Here is a 22,452-nt window from a genome sequence, read left to right as displayed (position 1 = left end):
AACCAAATAGCAGCAAAACAAGCAACAAACAAACAAACAAACAAACCCACCTAAAACAGAACTGTGTTACTTTGGTGTGGAATTAAGTTTAAGCAGACAAATCAAAGAAAGTTATATATAAGGAAATTTTATGGAGGTCGCATTTATAAACACTAAACAAGATACATTTTGTCTGTAACTGCACCTGTGGATTTAACCACATGCTTCCAAGAGAAACTACCATGCTAAAAGATGGGTGCTAATCTTGAAAATTCAAGCTTCCAAAAGAGGCAGGTGCATATTTCGGTCTGCTGAGAATTTATATTTGGGTAAAACATTAACAGACTCCCTTCTGCATAATCAGAAAGAAGAAACTTTTGGAAGTTGAATCCTTTTGCTCTGGAGAATGATTCTACTCCCATTCGAAAGAACATCTGCTTAAAGAGGTAAAAAACATTTACCTTTGCATAAAACAGATTTTATTTGGAGTTTGTATGTAAATTACACAAGCCCACAGAGTACTTTTTATGTTCTTGTGGAATTAGGCTAAAAAAAGAAAAGAAAAAACCCCCCAAACTTTAAAAGGTTTAGAAAAACAGTGCCTGTTTCTACTGTGCCACTGTTCTGTGCTCCTGCCATTTCCCTGTGTCTGAAACCCCGGTTGCTGGAAATTCTGTTTTGCAGCATAACTGTATTGAGGCAAAAGCTGTATCAATACAAACTGGTATCCATCACTGTTAGTAGTCTCTAGCATATTTCCAGAAAATGTTCAAAATACAACCATCTCCTAATCCAGTATTAAACCAAGCTTCTTAGAAAATCATCTCATACTTTTATCAAGAAGTCATGGAATCATTTAATACCCAGAGTTGGAAGGCACTCACAAGGATCACTGATTTCAAATCCTGGCTCCACAAAGGAACCAGGGAAAATTCCTATTTCCCTGGATCCTGTTATTTTTAAGTATTCATACACACCTGTACATGACACAAGCCTAAAAGCAAATTACTAAAATGAGAGGGACAAATTTACTTGCAGATTTCTGGTCAGGAATACAAAATCATAAAATCATGGAATGGTCTGGGTTGAAAAGGATCACAATGATCATCCAGTTTCAACCCCCTGCTATGTGCAGGGTCACCAACTGCCAGACCAGGCTGCCCAGAGCCACATCCAGCCTGGCCTTGAATGCCTCCAGGATGGGGCATCCACAGACTCCTTGGTCAACCTGTTCCAGTGCTTCACCACCCTCTGCATGAAAAACTTCCTCCTAATATCTAACCTAAACCTCCCCTGTCTCGGTTTAAAACCATTCGCCCTTGTCCTATCATTATCCACCCTTTCAAACAGCTACTCCCTCCTGTTTATATGGTCCCTTAAGTACTGGAAGGCCACAATAAGTCCTCCCCGGAGGCTTCTCTTCTCCAAGCTAAACAGGTCCAGTTCCCTCAAGCTTTCTCCATAGTAGAGGTGCTCCAGCCCTCTGATCATCTTAGTGGCCCTTCCCTGGACCCACTCCAAGAGCTCCACATCCTTCTTGTACTGTGGGCCCCTGGCCTGGATGCAGTTCTGCAGATGGGGCCTCACAAGAGCTGAGTAGAGGGGGACGATCACCTCCCTCTCCCTGCTGGCCACCCCTTTTTTAGTGCAGCCCAGAACACAGTTGGCTTCTGGGCTGCAAGCGCGCACTCTGGCTCATGTCCAGCTGCTTGAGCACCAGGATCCCCAAGTCCTTCTCTGTAGGGCTGTTCTCAAGGAGAGCTTCCTCCAGTTTTTATAAATCATAGAGAATCATAGAGTCCTGAGAGTTGGAATGGACCTTTAAAGGCCATCTAGTCTAACTCCTGTGCAATTTAGACATCCACAGCTAGGTCAGCTTGCTCTGAGCCTGGTCCAGCCTGGCCTTTAAGGTCTTCAGGGTCAGGGCATCTAACATACCCCTGGGAAACCTGTTGCAGTGCCTCACCACCCTTCTACCATTGTAAAAGACTTTTTCCTTGTATCCAATCTAAATCTACCCTCTTTAAGTTTGAAAAGACTTCATAAAAGTAGCTAAGCTTTTCCTTGAAGAAAACACAGAACATATTTGACTTACAGGCAAATAATTATTCAAGACCATTTAATTCTGGGTGTGACCAAATTATTTACTTGCTATGCTCTGTGACAGTACTGATGAGAATATGCTAATAGAAAACTGTAGCAGCAAGATGAACATACATGATACTTCTTTTTAACTCCTACCAACTTCTACAAAAATCTATATCCAAGATTTTCTGAGCTAGATGTAGTTTCTATAAGTACTCAGTGAATATCCCTTCCATGAAGTTGCTTGACTTAGCAGTTGCAAACTTCCATCAGTGCAATGTCATTTAGCAAGGGCTTCTACTGCTTATCTATATGTATGGGACTGACGGAACGAATGAAGGGATTCCTGCTTTTCTTTTGTTCCTTTGAAGTCACAGGTTCAATCTTCCCTCCAGACCAGCCCTTAAAATGGCAAGTTTACAAAATGACGGTTCTGTAATTGGAATTAGTCTTTCAAACAAAGGAAGAAGTGCTATAATCTCAGCTCTAAATAAACACGGGTTTAATCCTCACCTACTGTCCAATTAAGGGTGTTACATACAATTTTTCATTTTCTATCTTTTTTTCATCCATTTAGCTTTTAGGATTCCTGTTCCTGTGTAATCGTAATGGCATTCATTATTTTCAGAACTGAAGCATTTCTTCTGGACTATCTGAATTTTCCATAAGGTCTTTTTATCCTAGGCTGCTAATTATTTTTTTGCTTAAAGTCTGGCATTCATTTCCACAGGAATTCTTATATATTCTCCAATAACATCACTTTTTTCTTTCTTTCCCATTAATTAGCACAATGCTGGCTTTCTTAAACTTTGCTCTTCATAAACAGAGCTACTCTAACACCCCTTGCCATTGTATGATCCTTTTAATATCTTTTTGCCTTGCTAGACAGTTTACTCCCAGCAAAACTACAAACAGGCATAATTACATTCAGAACTCACCTGTTGCCAGATTCATCATTGTCCAATGATTAAATTGATTTCCCATTGATTGCCCTTGACTCATGTTTCTCTTATGACTTCCACCTCCCAGCAGCACTATTTTATTGCAGGTAGCTAGCTAATGACACTTTTCTGATCCTTCATTTCATTAAACTGCCTGGAGTGCTGAGAATACAGTATTCCTAGCACTTGCATGAATGGAATTGCCAAAAGAAATTTAGTCTAAAAACAGAGAATAAAGCTTTCTTTACAAATCAAGGCACTGCTCTTTCCTTTGTTTCCTAGAGTAATAATGTCAGACTTTCTGTTTCCTTCTATTTCCTTTTGTTCCTATACTCACTACAATACTGTTTTTCTGCACGTGTTACTTATGAAGGACCTCCAGAGCAACTGGTAATGGCATGGTTCTGTTTCCTTCACCAGACATTCAAGCCCCAAATTAACTCCTTTTCATTGTATATAACAGGGATGGTTGGCAGGAATTCCTTCCCTTTCCAGTGTACCCAGATTGTGCTTTTCTTCACTGATTGCTAGCTGAATAGTTTTTAGTTTGTAAATTAATTTCTTATTGTTCCTAAGGTGAACAATCTGCCTCTACTAAAATAAATCACATTTCTACTACTCAAACTTGAAAATCATTACCTTAACTGTATATTTCATTCCTCTGTAGCACTTCCCAACTTCTTATCATTAACAAGTTTTATTATCATATATCTACTGAGTATTAAAATTACTAACTAAATCTATTACTAACTAAACCTAACACCTTTCCACAACATATGTCTAAATCTGATGACCTCTTCTTGCAACACAATTTGTTGTCTATTCCTTACTCATCTTTTTTTTTTTTTTTTTATTACTAAGCTCTCATCTTCAGGGTACTCCCTTGATTTCTTCTTTTTATACAGTTAAAAAGTCTTGAATTTTGCTATGCGGGAACTTTCACATTTCCCTCTCTGGCACTTCAAGTTCACAGCACAGGTGAAGCAGTCACACATGTGATCAAAACTACTAAAATCTAGGAAATGTCGTCTTATATCACAAGTCCATCTCACTAGTCATTGTGCATGGAAGACCAAAAGACTGTTCCAAATAAATTACATTTGAAGGAAATTGCACTTACTGTTGTTACAGTATCTCCTGTGATGGCTAGAATTAGAATCCTTTGGAAAAAAAACGCCAGAAATATAATGTTCCTGAAGAGATAAAATATGAGTCCTAATTATAGACAAGTATAAAATTATAACACATTGATCTTCTAGGCTTATTTTTTTTTTTTAGCTCAGCTCATCCTAGAAGGATTATTTATGCTGATTAAATATACACTTTGCTGTCACAGTGACAGACCCTTACAAGAGGTTACTTCATATTGGTTCCTGCAGAGTTGGCTTAATTTCTATATAAAAGTGAATGACATTCAATCTACATGGGCCAAGCATCTAACAAATGCCATACTCTCAGAAACAAAAAACTAACTTCATATGGCAGACTTTATTTTTTTTTTCTTCTCATTATAAGTACATCTAAATAACCTATTAGAAAGGAAAATAAGCACTATTTACATCTAGGCACCATCCAAATTTTAGAGAAATTGGCCTCATTAAGGTGCACTACTGACATCTTCCACCAGAATTGATGACTAAGGTAGTGCTGAGTTCTTTGTGCTTTTCAAACTGTACTTAATAAATAAAGTTGTAACAAATATAAATAGCGGATTTTTTTTTTTTTTTGGCAGGATGGGGGGGGGGAGGGCAAGGGAAGGAGAAAGGGGGCTGGATTAAACCAGAAAGTCATTATCTGATTATAGAAAACAATAAATTTATTCAGAAAAGATTGAAGGAGATTATCACTGTACTGCGCTGAATAGAAACAGAAGTAGAAAAAGCAGCTTCTCCTCCAAAAACAAATGAAAGCAATATCCTAACTGGTTTGGGGTTTTTTTGGCTCATCATTTCCCAAGTAGAATCGACATTGTTCCTACTAACATGTTAGTTACTACAAACATTATCCTGAAGTGGCACAGAGTCCTGTATGGCTCTGATTTCTTATCATGTGCACTTAAGGTTACTTCCAAAATATAATGCAAATTCGCAGTGTTAAAAATAAAAATAAATGAAAGAGTTGCTTTCATGTCACCTCAAACTCCCTCACTCACTTCTGCCCCTCTCAATCCAGAATAATTTCAGAAGGATTTCAATCTATTGTAACAGAGCACAGGGAAGCAGCTTGCACTGAGCAGCAGAATGCAAAAGTGAGCTTTAAATACTGTTTCTACACTCCCTTTTCCATAGCATTTACATTATGGCTCCCATCCAAGTCTCCAGTTCTCTGATTTCAAACAGACAATTGCATAGCAAGAATACAACACTCCTATAATCAACAACACAAATCTTATTAAAATGCAGTGAGGCACAAATATAGGCTTGCCTTTTCCTTTTAGATTCACCACAGCTCTTCAGATGTCTTAAATGTGCCATTAAAATGCCTCAGAGAAGCTGTCAGCGCAGCTGATTTCACTTTAAGAAATGCTGTCAACATTAATTCCATTTTAGAAACACTCTCTCTTGATTGGTAAAATGATAGTCTTAATAACTTTCATTTCACATTTTAAAATATACTGTCAGATTTCTCTGGATTTTACAGACCTTCAACACTTTAAATAGCTTCCCTTCCCCTCCCCCCATTAGTCTTGGATTATTTTTCTGGCTTCAGTTGCCTACTACAGTAAAATCTTCCCGTCATCCTATTCTGAATTCTCAATTTGAGGGAGTGACAAATCTTACTTTTCAGAGACACAGTAATTACTCCACTGATATGAAGTTGCTTGCATGGGAAAGCTGGGGACGCACATCACAATGTGGAAAGCAAAGACAGCTGAAAGAAATGTTATACCAGAACTGCTTGATCACAGGTTAGAAAGAGTTACAATTACACTAGGTCTGTCAGGATGATGATTTGTTGGTGTAAATGGATGCATTTCCCTATGAAAAAATTTGCCTAAGAGGCACTAGAGCAAAATGTTCTAGAAATTGTCTTAAACTACCTCAGTTTCTCCAAAAGGATCTCCATGGAAATTTCCATTTAAACAGTCAGATGAGCATTTTTTAAATTTTATGTATGTTAAACACCACTTTCTTTTTCCAATCAATCTTTGCCTTTAAACAGGGATGTATCATTTTAGTGATACTGTGCCTTTCTCATAAAATCTTTGAAGTCCACCTATGATGTGCATATATATATATATATATATATATATACATAGTATAGATAGATACTATAGATATCTAGATATATAGATATCTAGATATATAGATAGATAGATATCTATAGATAGATAGATAGATAGATAGATAGATAGATAGATATAGATACATAGTACTGAGCTGTTGCAGGGACCTGATCTCTGCTACAAGCAGAGCTATAAGTCATGTTTGTTGAAGCAGGCAATAAGGGTTTTTTCCTATAGCAAAGACCTCTGTAGAAAAGTAAGTTATTTTCACTAATGTTATAGACAGTACTTCCAAAACCACTGGAATATTGAGAAAAATACTGAAAATTAATGCTGTTTGCAAGACTGTTTTTTTCCCATTTCCTCTCCAAAAACACCTGTGGCCATGAATTTACAATCACTTTGGAATGTTGGAGTATAGAAGCAAGCTAGCTAGATCAGGCCACAGGGCTCTCTAGCTTAGTATCCTGCAAGTGGCCAAAAGCAGCTGGTTAGGAAATAACACAGAGCAAACCCACATGATTTTTCTCTAAGAATTTGTGGTATATTTTGACATATGTAGCATTAAATGTAAGGCTAACAAGCAACTTTGAATCCAAAAGAACTAGGGGGATAAAGCATGTTAAGAATGTACAAAAATATTCATAATAGCAAAATTTCAGTTAGTTTTAGTAGTTAAGAGAAGCAAAGTGGACATAAATTAATTAGAAACTAATCTAAGACCAGTGAACACTTCTCATACAGATCAATGAAACATCCGTCCTACTAAAACAGCTGTTGATCAGTTTTGATGTTGATCTAAATCAAAGGCCTGGGGCTGAAGGGCTCTGTACATGGTTAGCATTGCCTGAACCACACAATGTAGAGGCATAACTTTATTTGGAAATAAGAAAAACAGATGGCCTGACTCAAAGACAATCAGAAGTTCCAGTATGCATTCAACTGAGTAGTGGGATTTACAGACTAGAAGAAAAAGAAGAGAGGGAAGGAGCTGAAAATAAATGAAAAATAACCACATTGTTTCTAGCTAAGCAGTAATAAAATCATTATGACTTATTGTACAGTTTAAGCAACTGAGGAGCTTTACAGGCACTGACATGACATACGTTATTGAATTTCTTTTGAAAAAGATAACAGCATGTCTTTCAATCCATCAGTAGAAACTGCTGTTGCAACAACAAAAATATTTAATAGATTTTTAAATCCCTGTAAAGTAACAGTTTCAGCAGTGAACGGCAGGGATATTGGAGTGCTAGGATAACCTTCTTTTCTAATCTGGGTTTAGAGTTTGAAACTCTCACAATGTGATTTTTATAGAAATAAAGAGAAGTAAATGTAATGTAAAAAATGGCATCTGAACAGTCAGTGTGATACTTTCCAAGTGAAAACACATCATTTTAAAAAATCTGCCATCTAGTATGCAGTCTCACATACTGCAGTCCTTCACTAAAGTCCTAAGTATGCCTTGATCTGTACCTAGGTCTTTGGAACCTAGGACCAAGTCCTGGCTCTATACAATAGATACTTCAAGTAGTGGTAAAAGAAGCAGATATTTTATAAGGGATACATCCATACTTCACATCCAGAGTAGGCTCCAGGACAGCATTTCTTGCACAGTTTCACAGAGTTTTGTCCTGACTTTTCCAGTAAAGGATTGCAATGTCACATCTGTTTCTGCTTTTGCAGAATCATTTGCAAAGAACAAATAAAAGAAATCACCTTTAGTATCTTTAACTGTTTCTGAACTTTTACCACACTTATGGTGCCCTCTACAATGGGCTCTTGGCCCCATTCTCGCTGAAATTCTTTGATTTCTCTCCCATCATATCTTATTGTATGAGCACTGTATGTAGTCAAACTCCAAATAGTCATACCATCTTTTCAATCTCTTACTATACTTTCTTTTGCTGTGAAGATCTTATAATTATGTATTATGTAGATTATATAAACTACTAGCATCTGCTAATATTTAGAGATAAGTCTAGCTGTCTTGCTGCAGGCAAGCAGCTTTCTTTTTCTGTCAAATATCTCCACTAGAAAATCTTTCCCATGTGCTCATTCTTACTCTACTGCCTATCTCCAAACACTTTGTCATTTTTTTTCTTGGCTTTTTATCTAAAACAGTGAGAATCTAAGCTGACTCAGATCCTTCGGTACAACTTTAATATAAGGAGAACAGGTGCAATAAGAATACAGAATAAATATTAATAACACTGAGCATCCTTGAATAAATGAAAACTTAGAAGTTCTGGAAGTAACTGAGGTGCTCAAGCTGTATAAGGATGAACTCCTGGAAGTTATCTGACTGAGATCTGAACACAGTAGTTGTCTGTACAGCTACGATCTTATAATGGGCTTTCCTTGGCTGTGTGAATCCTTAAACACCAGGTGTTTAAAAATTACTGCAACAACGAAAGAAAAATAATGATTAATGAATTGCAATTTTTCTGAGAAATAAAGTATACCAAATATGACTTGCAGAGAAATTGAAAGGTTCTTGATAAAATTGTAGTAAGCACTGCATGAAAAAATACAGCAGCACGAAAAAGGATCCTCTTGTGAAACTTTTAGAAAAACACTTTTTATGTGTTTTCAAAAATATGCACAGTGTAGGAAAGAGAGAAATAAACAAAGGAGAGGAAGGGGAATATTTCAGCATATCATTCACCTGTTGGACTCCAGCTTAAACCATGACAAAAGTTGTACAACATTCCAGCTTGTTTCAGTTAACAGGGGAGGTTCAGAAAGTGTTTTCCTTCCAGCCATCACAATCATGCTCCTAACAAACTACTTTTGCCTAGGAATGGCTCCCTGTGAGCCTCCTTACAGACAAGCATTTGTGAATGATTTGCATTACTTACCATAACTGCTGGCCAGCCTAACCCAATGTTAGCCAGAGCTTCTGCCCTTTTCAGGTATGCCTTGAGCAGTAAATTGATTTGTGCCAGGGAGCATTTCTAGGCCATGGAATTGGTCTATACTATGAAACGGTCAGCATGCTTTATGGCATGGCTTTAGCCCAACCTTGCTAGCACTCTGTCAAACAGATCCTGGGCAAGGTTCAGAAGTTAGCAGAGGCCAGAGACCATACCATACAAAGTCTGGATGTAGCCATTCTCTTTCAGAAACTAAAAGAAGTACAACATGTGGACAAAAACTGTTCCATGCCAGCTAAACTCAGTGCCAAAAGGTAATCTCTGTATGTTTAATTTACTGCTACACACAGATCCTGAGAAATCGCAAAGCCCAGCAATACTCAGCTTTCCATATTGATTTATTCAAATCATTTACTGCTTGACTAGATACACATTCGATTTTCATTCTGAAAGGGCAAAATCTTATTTTCAACATTACATTTCCTATTCTCATTTAAAAGAGCTGTATTCTAAGCAGCAGAAATGCTGTCACCAGCACCAAAGAAAGGAGCTAGGAAGTCATAGAATCATAAAATGGCTTGGGTTGGAAAGGACCTCAGGGATCATCAAGTTCCTATCCCCATTCCATAGGCAGGATTGCCAACTGCTAAATCAAGTACTAGGTCAGATTGCCCAGGGTCCCATCCAATCTGGCCTTAAACACCTACAGGAACAGTATGTAAAATAAACTTTGATATAAAATAAACTTTGATACATTTTTCAAATAAACTTTGATGGGGGCTATCATATGAAGTCAAATGTGTCAAAATCAGGCTGAAATTCCTGTGATGAAACACTTGCTATATTCACTCTTATCTATCTCTACACTCTAGTCTCAATTCTGAAACATTTTCGTAGGTTCATTTTTCACCACGTTTCTTCTAAACCAATCTATCCAGTGACTACTGAATTGGCACTATAGCCTGTGTCACTTTTATTTCTGGAATAGTGAACTGCATCCACACTTCCAAGGTACTGTAGTAGTCTCCTTTAGGACTCTAACATCAAGGTAACTTTCATTCATGGTCCTATTTCCAGAGATTACCTTGACACAAAAAAGAAATTATTCTCTTTTTAACTGAACATCTTTTTATTGCTAGAGAACTGTTAGGGAGCTTTTCAAGCAAAAAAAATTACGTGCCTAATGTTTATTGACTTTTTTGCAAGTACTATTAATTAACTACTGAATGATGTTTTGCTTTCCTCATTCATCTTATAGTGCTCGCTTAGTCCTTATGCCCTATGACTGCAGAATTGTGTGACAGTTGAAGACAGCAAGATTTTGGTTATCAAATGAAACATCACACAAAATTCTAGAAAGGGTATGCTGACACAAGCAGCTCTCACACCATTTTCTCTGAGAGGGTATCTTTTATTTGTGTATGATCACTGCATATAGTCCATAAACTCTAACTTGTCCCAGGTGAAAGACATCTAATCAGCAAAAGAAAATGTAGGGTTCTTGTTTGATGTTTTCACTGAGATGCTGCAACTTGAGCAAAACTGTGCAAATATTGCTGTAAGAATGTAGTTAGAAAAATTTCATAATATGCAGATCTGAGAGGGGAAGCTTGATACCAGATTCCTCAAACAAAATTGGTACTGAAATCAGTTTGAAATTAATTATTTCTGCCTAAATACATTTTAAAAAGTAGTTAAAGTTGTGGTATAGACATCACGGAATCACACAATCACACAGTCAAGAGACCATTGAGTCTAAACCCCCTGCTAAAGCAGGTACCCTACTGTAGGTCATGCAGGTAGGCATCCAGCCGAGTCTTGAATATCTTCATATAAGGATACTCTACTCCACAACCTTTCTGGGCAACCTGTTCCAATGATCTGTCACCCTTACCATAAAGAAGTTCTTGGACATGTTAGTATGTAACTTCCTCTGATCAAGTTTTAGGCCACTACTGCTTATCCTATTGCAGCACACCACTGAGAAGAGCCTGGTCTTACCTGTTTGCCTCCCAGATCTATTTAAATATTTATGAACGTTTATTAGATCCACTCTGATCTGATCAGTTTTGATCTCATCATTTCCAGTTTCTTCTATGTAAATCTGTGAGATTTTTCAGAATGGTCTATTTCATACTTAAAATTGTTAATCGCGTGATGTTCCCAAATACATTGTCACTGATTTTGAAAGAAGTATGACAAATTCATGCATGTTTCTATCCAGAATTAAATCACATTCACATTACTTTATCGGTTTTATATGTTATGTAATATAAATGGTCTTTCATAATTGCAGTTTGAAATGCAATAGATATTGCAGAACTACTCATTTTGGAAATGCATTTGCATAAACAAAAAGTAATAAATATTAAAATAGAAAGGTGTTACTCATGCAAATACTGCATGTAAATAATAATGCAACTGTTGATACAGCTTAAGAGATGGGGTGATACTGCTCTATTTCACATTTTGTGTACTGCAACAGCTTTCTGAGATACTTAGTTGATTTTGTCAAAGGTTTACACTGGCAAGCCTAACTGCAACACAATATTCTAATACTTCATCTAAAAAGTTCAAACAGTAATAGGGTGCTGCTACAGTTTCAGTTCATTTGGCAACAATGGTTTTTAAGAACCAGCGTTAAAATCTTAATGGGAAACAAACAAACAAACAAACAAACAAGCAAGCAAATAAAACTCATGAGGCAGGGCTGGCTGGGGAAACAAAGCTTTTGCTTTAAAGCATGATACAGAGTCTTGTTCCTAGCCCTGCATCCTGATAAGCGCCTTCAGGAAGGTCCTTTTCATTATCTCTGTCTCTGCTCCCTCTTCTCTGTGGGATACAAAAAACTTGTGTTCACTCAGACATTTCACTTGCAAGTGTTTTTAGACAAGGATTCTCCTGTACTGTTTTGTCACTGCAGAACAAAGGGGGTCATTCTCAAAGCAGTCCTTGTGGCGTTGCTGCCATACAAAGACCAACAAAATGTTCATTTGGCTAGAACTGGAAGTTTATTCCAGCTGGCAAAAATACAGCTGCTATATCCTTTCTATGCCATGGATGGCCCTGAATACATTTAATTAATAGACTGCTTTGAGCCAAGCACGTAATTGGAATCTGGCATGGAGAGACATTATGAGAAATGTACTGATGTCAAACTAATCATATTAATACAAAATTATAAACGGATGTTGCTGATTTAGCTAGGAGATACATGAACAATAAAATCAATCGTAAAGGCTACTTGGTGATTAAAACAAGGGCTGTGTAAAGACAATAATGTAAACACAATTTTATTGCTCTCTTATCAAAAAATAAGGTAATGACAGTGAGAATTACCTAGTGATCATCAACACTGAAGTTGAAGGAAAGAACACACGATGCATAGTAACCTAGTGTGCTGCAAAATCTCTTTTGTTCTTGATAACAGTAAGTATTAAGCTTAGAAAGATAGAGAAGTTGAGAAGAAAAGAGCCTGTGTTCCTGTAACCAGAGGGCATAGACCAACAAATGATTTGAGATTAGAATGGCTGTAGCCTTGTTAAGGTGACATGAATGAGATGAAGCCTAGGAAAGGAGCAAATTCACCTTTGGCTTTACCTTGATGATCATAGTCTTCACATAAAAAAAGAAAACGCTGGGGAACTATTACACATTAAAAACAAACTCACCTTGTCTGTCATTTAAAACATGTTAGATGGCACAGTCATGTTTGATCCAAACCTTCCCCAGATTAATGACTTTTACCATTAAATATATTTTTAAATTACTTGTATTCATGCACAGAAAAAGGATATTTTGGTTAATCAGGATATTACAAATATCTTACAAAGAAAATGCTGAAAATCCTCAGGCACCCAAGGAAGATGGCACAAACCTGAAGCTTTAACTGCAGCTCCCACATTGTTAAAAGTTCTGCTAACATCTCTCTAGTTGAGTATCACCTTGCCACTCAAAAATTAGGATATATAAGCATCACTAGCTGCTGCATTAGTAAATTTTTTTTCTCTTTTCCTGTTCAAGAGAATAGTTTGCAGAAAAAAAACGCCTATTATAAAAATTGAGAATTTTTATAGCATCTTTGAAATGTAGGAAAAAGACAAGGGGTTTCCTTCATCAGTAGAAGATGGAAAAGGGTTCAGCTGATTTAATTGACAAGCTTAGCTGACATAGCAAAAAATTATACTTTCTGTTATGCATCTACTACCGTTTCTCCTATATTATTATTATCATTATTTATAATAATAATTATAAATTATTATTTATATAATAAAAATATAAACTTTATATAAATATATAGGGGAGCAAGAAAACAAGAAAGGTATCTAAGTGGCACTTTGAAATTCTCTGTAATAATATATGTAACTTTCAATGGACTACATATTGCTCCCGGCTGCACAGATTATAAGTATATGTCAGCCTGTGCTATTTCTTAAAAGAATTTAATTCAGAATATATACTATGCTGAATTTTAATGCCTTAAAAATATTGGTTATGTTCTAGGGTTGAAGACAGCAAAATGATGTAGGAAAGCATTTCTTTTTCATTACTCTGCCATATATACAGATAATATATAGATTATAACGGTCAGTGGAAACCCACAGTAGTTTAAATGCTATCTATCAAACTTCTACAACTTGCTTAGTTAACAGAATTATTATCTTGGCTTACCCAGATCTGTAGCTTAATTCTTTTTTCATTTTTGAAAACTGTTTTTACTTTGAAATCGATCCCAACTGTGCTCACAAATGCAGAAGTGAAGGAATCATCAGCATATCGGAATAGAAAGGAGGTTTTCCCAACACTGCTGTTGCCAATGATGAGCAGTTTGAACATGTAATCAAAGTTCTGGTCAGATGTATCTTTCTGGCCATATCTGGAATCTTGAGCAGACGCCATCTGTAATTCAAAATAAAAAGAAATAACTTATTGTCTTTTGAGTCATATGAAACAAGAAAATTCTAGATTTTATTGGAATTTTTAGAAACAGGCATAGAGAGCTAAGAAGGTCACAGAAGTTCAAGACACTTCTATAACTCTTGTATTCATTATAATAGTTGAAAAAGAGGACTTATCAAAGCTAAACATCACTATAATGAAAAAAAAAGATCCTTCTAGAAGTCCAGCTCTTGAATAATGGTTAAGACCTACTTTCAGAAAATGTAAGGAATGAAATAAATTGTGAAAATACAGACAAAGATGCTTCTCTTCACATTCACAAGGAATAAATAAGAGATGATGGGTAACTTATTGCAGAGGAGGTACAATTCCAAACGAAAACTTAGAATCATTCATATGTGATATAATTCTTGAATAATTTATCTTACTATAAATATTCTACCATCATTTCTAATGCCTACCACCTTTTTAATACATTTGCCATTAGTAGCTTTCCATGAAAAAGTGAGTTCAGTATATACCTCTCAAATAAGGTCTTGATATTTTTCAGTTCTCATATCTTGTACAGTTTTGGAATGGGAATAAATGACAGTTGATAATGTCTTCATATTTGCATCCTTAAAATTAGACTTCTAACTCATCTAAAACACGAGATTACAAAAACTGAATAAACTGAATACTACTGAATATCAAATTCATTTTGCTTAGAGGCTTCAAAGATAATAGGTTTCATTATACATTTTATGCTTTACTTTCAGAAGGGTCACAGAGGTTAACTTGAAAACTCAGCCGCAATCTTACCTGTAAGATTAAAACGCAGTTGGCAAAAACAATAACTTAAAACTGTTTTTCACTCATGCTAAGAAAAGTCTCAAGAATTTTTGGAACCTGGCAGTATTTTTAATTCTTGCATTTGGGCAATAAGGGTAATACATTTGCAGACCAATTTCAGACAGCAAGAGCAACAGCCTATTCTAACATAAAGGTACTCAAAAAGCAGCCTGTGTCAAAGCTTTCTAAATTAGACATCTCAGACTGCATTCAGGCAGTCTAAGAGGACAGCTGGAACTGAGACATTGCAGAAGGATGAAGGATGTACACTAACTCAGTGAAATTCTCTCAGAATTTCAATTACTGCATAAATCTTCTGAGATAATTTTTTGTCTTCTAATACAAGTAACATTATGCTAGCTTCTCTGGGCATATGGGGAGTCATATAGAAGTGGGGACAAAATGTTATGAAGGAGACAATGGAAGTATCAAGCTTTCAATGGAAAATGCAGTGTAAGATTTATATTTCATAAATAATGCATTAGTGACTGATTTCAGACTTATCCTTTTTATTTGGTAATGATTAAATTTCTTGACTAAATCTGGTCTCAGTTACCACATCTTTGCATCCTGAGTGTTTGCATTAGCTTTAATATTTATTCACTTCTTTCTGAAATGTGCAACATTTTAGAATGAAAAAGTACAAATGAATATCACTAATATTTCACCTTTCATATTTCTACAGTGAAGTACAGAAGCAAATCTTCTCCACCCTCACCACTCTCCCCTATTCTAAAACTATGTGGGGTATTTTGCTTGGAACATGTGCAAAAGAAAATTATATTGTGTTTATGCTAGTCTAATCTTAGCAGGCTATCACATACTAAAGTGCTAATGTATTGCACAACTTACAACAAGAGGAAGTCAGTAAAATCCTCCAAACCAAAGGCTGTGCAGTGGCTGGGCATGTCTGTGAGCAGCCCTTATGCTTTTGCAAACAGCCTGTTCTGCTGTTCTTCGGTCTCTCTTCCATAATCTAGCAGCTGACACCATAAATTACCACTTCTAGAAAGAAGAAGCATTTTCTTTCTTGATTTTTTCTCTTAAGAAGACTTTCATGTAGCTTCTTCAGCTTGCCTCTTGACAAAGCCTGCTGGTCCCCGCCAGCCTTATATTCAGCTGGCTGGATCCCACGTGCACTACATTTAATCCTTAAGAATTTCAGTGCCTCACACTTCTTTAGAAAGTTATGATTCAGTGAGCAGAGTAATCTAGAGGCCTAGTTTCTAATAATAGTGCTTATAATAGTTTCACTAAAGCTTGCACTTCATGTTGCTTTCTTAGGTAAGAACATTTCCTATTGACACTTTTAAACAATGCTCCTCTAAATTAATATTTATGTGGATTACCCATGCAGCAGTTTTTTTAAATGTTCTCAACAATAATTAAAAAATAAAGCTCAGCAACTTCACTATGCCTTGAACTTATGGATTCATTACTTGCAGTGCTGTATGCAGAACTAAGGGCAAGTTGAACAAAGAACCTCAGCAAACTTTTATTTCAGTATTTCTGCCTATTATGTGTAGCAGAAAGTATAAGAGGAAGGCAAGGAAAAGGACTTATTTCTCCACTTTCCATCTAGGGAATCATGAGGAGGTTAGTGAGTTACTGATAATAGTTCAGATTGTTTGGAGAGATTAACTTCAGCAAAGAGAAATAGTCTTCTGAGAGTATCACAAGTGAATGATCCCTTCCTATTTCCAAAACTCAGATGAGTTTTAGAATAGTACTGTTGCCTGCACCAGCCTGAAGAAACATCAAACTCAGCACTGCTGTCATTACTTCCCAAAGCTCATTCATTTCATAATAAGCTTCAAAGTGTGCATCAGGCTCCCACTCTAAATGATACTGTGGAGGAGTCTCTATTTTTCTGCTAACTGGAAGAGAAACCTAGATGCTTGATCTTGCAGGGATTTTTGCGTGCTCTTGCAGTGTTCTTGTCTCTTAAGTGCAGACTGCTTGTTTCAAGCATGGACTGCACTGCTGTAGAGAAAATAATACCGCACTTCACTTTTAACACGATTTGTCTCAACAATGGAGGCATTTAACAGAGAAATGTGAAAAATCTGATGCGGATTCCTCCTTTGGAAAAAATGCTGGAAATAAGTAGGAGAACAGCCATACTCAAGCAAATTAATTAAATACTACACATATTGACAGGAACCAGATAAACATGCCAAATTTGCTAGCTCTGTAATCTTCTGCTTCCAAGAAAACCAAAACTTTACCTTTATTTTGACAAAGCTCTCTTCTCAAATGATTGAATGGCTACATTAAACATGCAGCACATTCATCAAAACACGCCGAATTTTCTCTCCAATTAAAATTTGTCTGTATTTAGTAACATTAAAAAGAAGATGCACAAAGCTGTTTCCATTAGCTCATTTCGTGCACCATTTTTTAACAGCATGAGTGCCTCTTTAGATCCTCACAGTCACCAGGATTTCAGCAAAAAAAAGCAGCCTTGGGCTACCTCCTGAAGGACTCAAGACAGATCTGAGAGCCCAGACCTGGCCCACAGGGCCAAGAAAATAAATCTGAAAAGGTCTTAATGATAACACTAAAACACTTTTCTGTGTTTCTCTCTATGGCCTTAGAGGACCTTTTTCTTTGATAGAATTAACTTGAACAGCTTTCTCACTTAAGCAGGGCAACGTGCTTCCTGGCCTGTATATCACTTCAGTTTGAGCATATACATCAACCATACTCTGGATGTCTATGCAGATTGAATTGCTCTTGGAAGAGAGAATGCAAAAAGAAAAGCTGTGATTGAAAATACTAAGGTTCACTCTTTTGTGTATGCCAGAACTACTTTCTATACTATTAAAAATAATATCAACAGGTATATTTTAAAGGAAAAGATTAAGCCTGGAGAAAATATTCTCTCTCTATCTACACTAAGAATAGATGGACACTGATTGAATAAATTATAGTTATTTCAAAGAGTAGGATTTATTTCTATATATTGTGTAGAAATACATACATTTATATTGCTTTCAAAAAAGACTAGCTATTTTAGCAAAAAGACAACTCTCTGCACTGGCAGCTTTTTGTGAGATGGATCCCCCTTTCTGTCAAATATTACTAATCAAGATACCCACGTGAAATGGAAACAATGAAATACGAGTGGAAAATTCAGTATTTGTAACTTCTGGGACGGAATGTAGGATGCACCACAAGTGAGCATCTTGAATCTGCAAATCAAAGGTCATCATCAGTGCAGTTAGGATATTATCAAGATCCCTATATGGAAGAACATTTCATTTATTCTATGACTGTATGACCTACTCATGAAGAAAAGAATGGTTTCATACATAAACTGCCAGATGAATAATCTGGGGATTGAGTTTTGTTTCAGACTTTTTCACCACTTCTGACTCTCATTTTCCTTTTTTTCCTCATGTCTTCAGCAAGATGCTTAACCTCTCTTACTTTAATGCTCTCTAAATAGTTCCATGACTATCCACAGATGCAGGCCACAGCCAATCCTCAAAAAGCTTTGCAGATCATTCTTGTGATCTCATTTTTAACAGAGCTAAGTGGACAATCATTTATTTGGAATTATGGATCACTGGCCATCTGCAGCATACAGCTTGTCTAAGTTAATTTGCAGCATCAGGAGAAGCATATCTACTTCAAGGTATTATGAAGTTGTATTTATGAATATTTGCAAGCATATCATTCAATCTGAAAAGTATTGTTAGAGATGTTTTATTATAGTAATAATAATGAAATGTTGGGGAATTTGAGGAGATACAGAGAGGAGAGAATCTAAAACAAGCTCAATTTTGTATCAGCAGAAGTAGCATGAATATGTCCACAGTGCTGGCTACTATCCAGGACAGCAGCATGAAAGGCACAATAAAGAACAGTTCTGGAAAAGCTTTAGCACATGATTTCTGATGATCTGCTTATGGTGAACTAAGCGTGACTTCTCAGCCATTTTTCATTAACCTAATTTTCTCCTGTGAGTGAAATCTAAGAGTAAAACATGCACAGATAGTAACCTTGAGTAATCATTAGGGAATGAAAACTACTCAGGCAGACATACAGTGGAACAGTCATTGGGAATTGAGAAGAATTGAGCGTACCAGTAGACCTGTGTACCTTTGAGCTGCCTTAGAAAATATGGAACCGACAAATAAGTGACTTCCAAATAGAAGTTGTGACAGAAAATGATTCCAAATGATTAACAAAAAGGTAATATGACTTGTTCTGTGGACTGAGAGGTTTGGCAGGCTCTTCTCCAGTGCTTCTAATCTTAACCAAGAATGACACATCTAATACTTTTACTCATCAACAGAAGATGTGTTGCCATACCAAATTCTGTGTCTAAAAGATCTGATTTGGCTTTTTTTTTTTTTTAATCATAATTGTACAACTCTTAAATATCTGCAAAGATTCTTTTTACTTGCTCTTGCAGTTTTACATTGTGTTTGCACGTGTCTGTTATAAACCATTATGTCTGAGCACAACCACTGTCAGTGACAACAGGATGTGAAGTGCTCTGAAAAAAAAAGTTCTCATTTTTTCTTTGACAAAGCGTCAGAAATGCTTAAATTGTCTTTATAGATTGTTTCCCTTTCCATACTTATATCTCACCTCTATGGCATTAGTGATCTTTGAATTATTTGCCCATGAGAGTGACAAAAGTAGCCACAAACTGATCCAGATCCAACTATCTGTTGGATGGCAGATGACAATAGCTAATTTTTATGTTGGTTAACTCTTTCTCTGGAAGGACTGTTTGAGCTAACTTTCTGGTAAGTTTTGGCTCTTCTTGTCTAAAGAGAAATGTCATAAGCTTGAGTTTCAAACAAGGAATTCATAAATATAGAAAAGACAGTCTTAATGCACAGGCCCTTTCTCTTATCCTCCTACAACATTTTAACTTCTTAGTTATCTTTTTAATTAATGTTTGATGGAAATGGAAAAAAAAAAACCAAAAAAAAAAACACCAACAAAACCAGTGCTTACACATTCCTCTAACTTCTTTTTATCCTGATCAAAAGACATGTACTTAATCACTTTTTCTGTTGCACTATGGTTCATAGAGAAGTTAGCTCTAGAACGGACTGTTCCACAAAGCTATTGTGTACAAAGAAGCAACAGTATTTGTTTCATGGAAATCAGGCAATTAGTCCAGCTAGTTCTAAGCCACATTTGAACAAGAAAGCTGGAAAAATAAAAGATTATTAGGGTGTTGTCAGCAACTGCAAGACCCCCCCACGGGGGTCCTGGCCTGGTTTTAGGTCAGTACCGTAGAAGGCAATGCAACATTAGGGAGAAAAGTCCACAATAGAATATTGTTTTACTTGAATCTTTAATAAGAATAGTAGGTAACTACACATGGAATGGTGTAAGTAGAAGAAAAAAATGTACAGAAACTACAAGGCAAAATCAAACTTTATCTGCCAGACTACATATTCACACAATTATCATTTTGGAATATATCTGTTTAAAAACAGACATTGTTTGACCATCTCTCTAGCTTTGAAAAACTGGAACTTAAAGTGGTTTGTGGTTTTTTTTTTTTTTAAATATCTGTTCACTGTCTCTGTTTATGCTGAGACTATGCTATCTGTTAAACAATAATTCAATTTATACTGATTACTAGATATAAAAAATAAGCAGCAGTTCTCTGATATATGACAGTTAAATATGTATTCAAATATGGAGTTTATTTTCCTCAAATTTTATTTAAAATTGAACAACAATTTTGTTTTTTCAAATATTTATCAGTGCCAGTGACCCATCAAATGCCAAATGCAAGAATGACCAATCTGTTTTTTTCATCAGAAAAATCTGCTTTTAATGAAATGCTCTTCAAAGTCAATACATACTAAATATGACTTTGATATTTCAAAAGACACATGTAAATAGATCTCAAATTCCACATAAATATTCCTAAAGCATGCACATAGCATGCAGAACTAAGCAGTTTAAACAGCAGAATAATTGTTGCTGTTCTCCAATCAGAAAACCAAAAAACATTCTAAATGAAGACTGGTTTATTTGTAGTGCACCTATTTGACTGAAATGTTTCAGCATATGACATCCAAGCAATTGCTCTGCAAAATGTTTATGAAATTATCGTCCTCTGTCGAAAGTCAAAGAAACCCAATGCCACTTCAGCATAACTTAAGACTTCAGATTGCTTTTTGAGCATGCATATTAAAGCAAGTGCAGTTCAAGCTGGCACTACAGACAGCAGATATACAGTGTGAAAAATATTTGCTAACAGAGCTGCAGTTCATAACTTAAATCACCACTGACTGCAGAAGTGTTCTTTGCATTGTACAGAATCAGCAAGATTGATTGCTACCAGTTCACCAGAAATGTGACCAATCTTCTATTAGAAAGCAGTCATGTGTTTGAGTATACAGTCTAGGGGCCCACAGCTCCCACAAGAGATCATAAAAGGGGCTGTGAGAAATAATTAATATACAGCTAACTGCACAGCACAAACTGTTTTTAAGCAACTACCAAGAAACTGCTTTAAACTGTGCAGCGTTACTTGTGTCTGCATGCACATCATTTGTTTCTGACATACTAAGGGGTGCGATATCCTTTCATATGTGAAATGGTTGAAAAGAGGCCACCTCCTCACTGCTCCCAGCTCTAATGAGCTGACTATCCCCGCTGGAGATGGACGGCAGCTCCTGGTGCAAACAAACAGGTGGAGACAACTCGTCAACTTCCTGCACGCCCAGACATCAATTCCTCACACCATCCCCTGAAAACTTACCCTCGCGTACTCCCAGGGGCCTGCGATCAGAGCTCAAAGGGCATTAACGGTACCTGCAGGGCACCGCTTTGTTCACCCTAGATCCGAACCCCACAAGTGGGATCGCAGCCTGGGGCACCGAGCTGTGCACAAGACGGGGCACACCGAGCCCCACATCCGGGGCTGCCCACCTGCCGGGCAGAGTCCCGACATGCCCGGGACCCTCGTCCATCGGGCCCCGCACTCGCCACGCCCGCCGAATCAGTGAGCCGCCGCCGCTTCTGCCGAGCGCCGTGCCGGGCAGCCGACTGCGAGCCCAGCCCGGCGTCTCCACAGTTCCTCGTTAGGTCTCCTCCCGCCCCGTCCTGCCACCTCCCGCCTCCCAGCCTCGCCGCACCCGCCGCTTCCTCGCCCCCGGCCCGGCACCGACCTGCATGGGCGCTTCGTGCCTCATTGTCGGACGCGGCCGCCGCTCGTCCCGCTGTCGCTCGCCGCCCGCTGCCCACCCGGACTCTGCCGGCAAACCCGCCCCGCGATCAGCACCGGAGCTGTCCGCGCTCCGCCCACGGCACCGCCCCTCTCTCCCGTGCGCCCTAGGGACATGTAGTCCCCGCCGCCCGCCGCTCCTCTCCCTGGTGACGGCTGGGGACTACAGCTCCCGGCATGCTCCGCGCCCGACGTCCTGCCGCGGAGGCCGGCGAGAGGGGTGGCGGTGCAACCCGCGCGGTTCTTTGCGAATTAATAGCGGTGGGGGAGACCCCTCGGGCTGGGCCGGGAGCCCGAGGGGAGCCGGGCCCAGAGGAGAGGGCGAAGGGCGCCGGGCCGGGAGGCGGCGGCGTCCTGCAGGGGTCGCCCCACTTCCGTGCAGCGGGGGGCTTCCCGCCGCCG

General features: G+C 37.7%; 1 protein-coding gene across 1 annotated transcript in view; it reads right to left on the bottom strand.

The window, feature by feature from the left end:
* The window catches only part of RAB3C (RAB3C, member RAS oncogene family), a 128,304-nt gene extending 106,154 nt beyond the window's left edge, over positions 1-22,150 (bottom strand). The window contains exons 1-2 of the mRNA XM_048931471.1: positions 21,995-22,150; positions 13,779-14,006 (exon numbers count right to left, since the gene is read on the bottom strand). Coding sequence (XP_048787428.1) covers positions 13,779-14,006; positions 21,995-22,018 — 252 coding nt within the window. The 5' untranslated portion in view covers positions 22,019-22,150. The remainder of the gene's footprint in view (positions 1-13,778; positions 14,007-21,994) is intronic.
* Between the last annotated feature and the right edge of the window lie 302 nt (positions 22,151-22,452).

Source organism: Lagopus muta, chromosome Z, assembly GCF_023343835.1.
Source record: "Lagopus muta isolate bLagMut1 chromosome Z, bLagMut1 primary, whole genome shotgun sequence".
Taxonomy (NCBI): Eukaryota; Metazoa; Chordata; class Aves; order Galliformes; family Phasianidae; genus Lagopus; species Lagopus muta.
The sequence above is the reverse complement of the archived record's forward strand: the minus strand, read 5'-3'. Positions and strand labels throughout refer to the sequence as shown.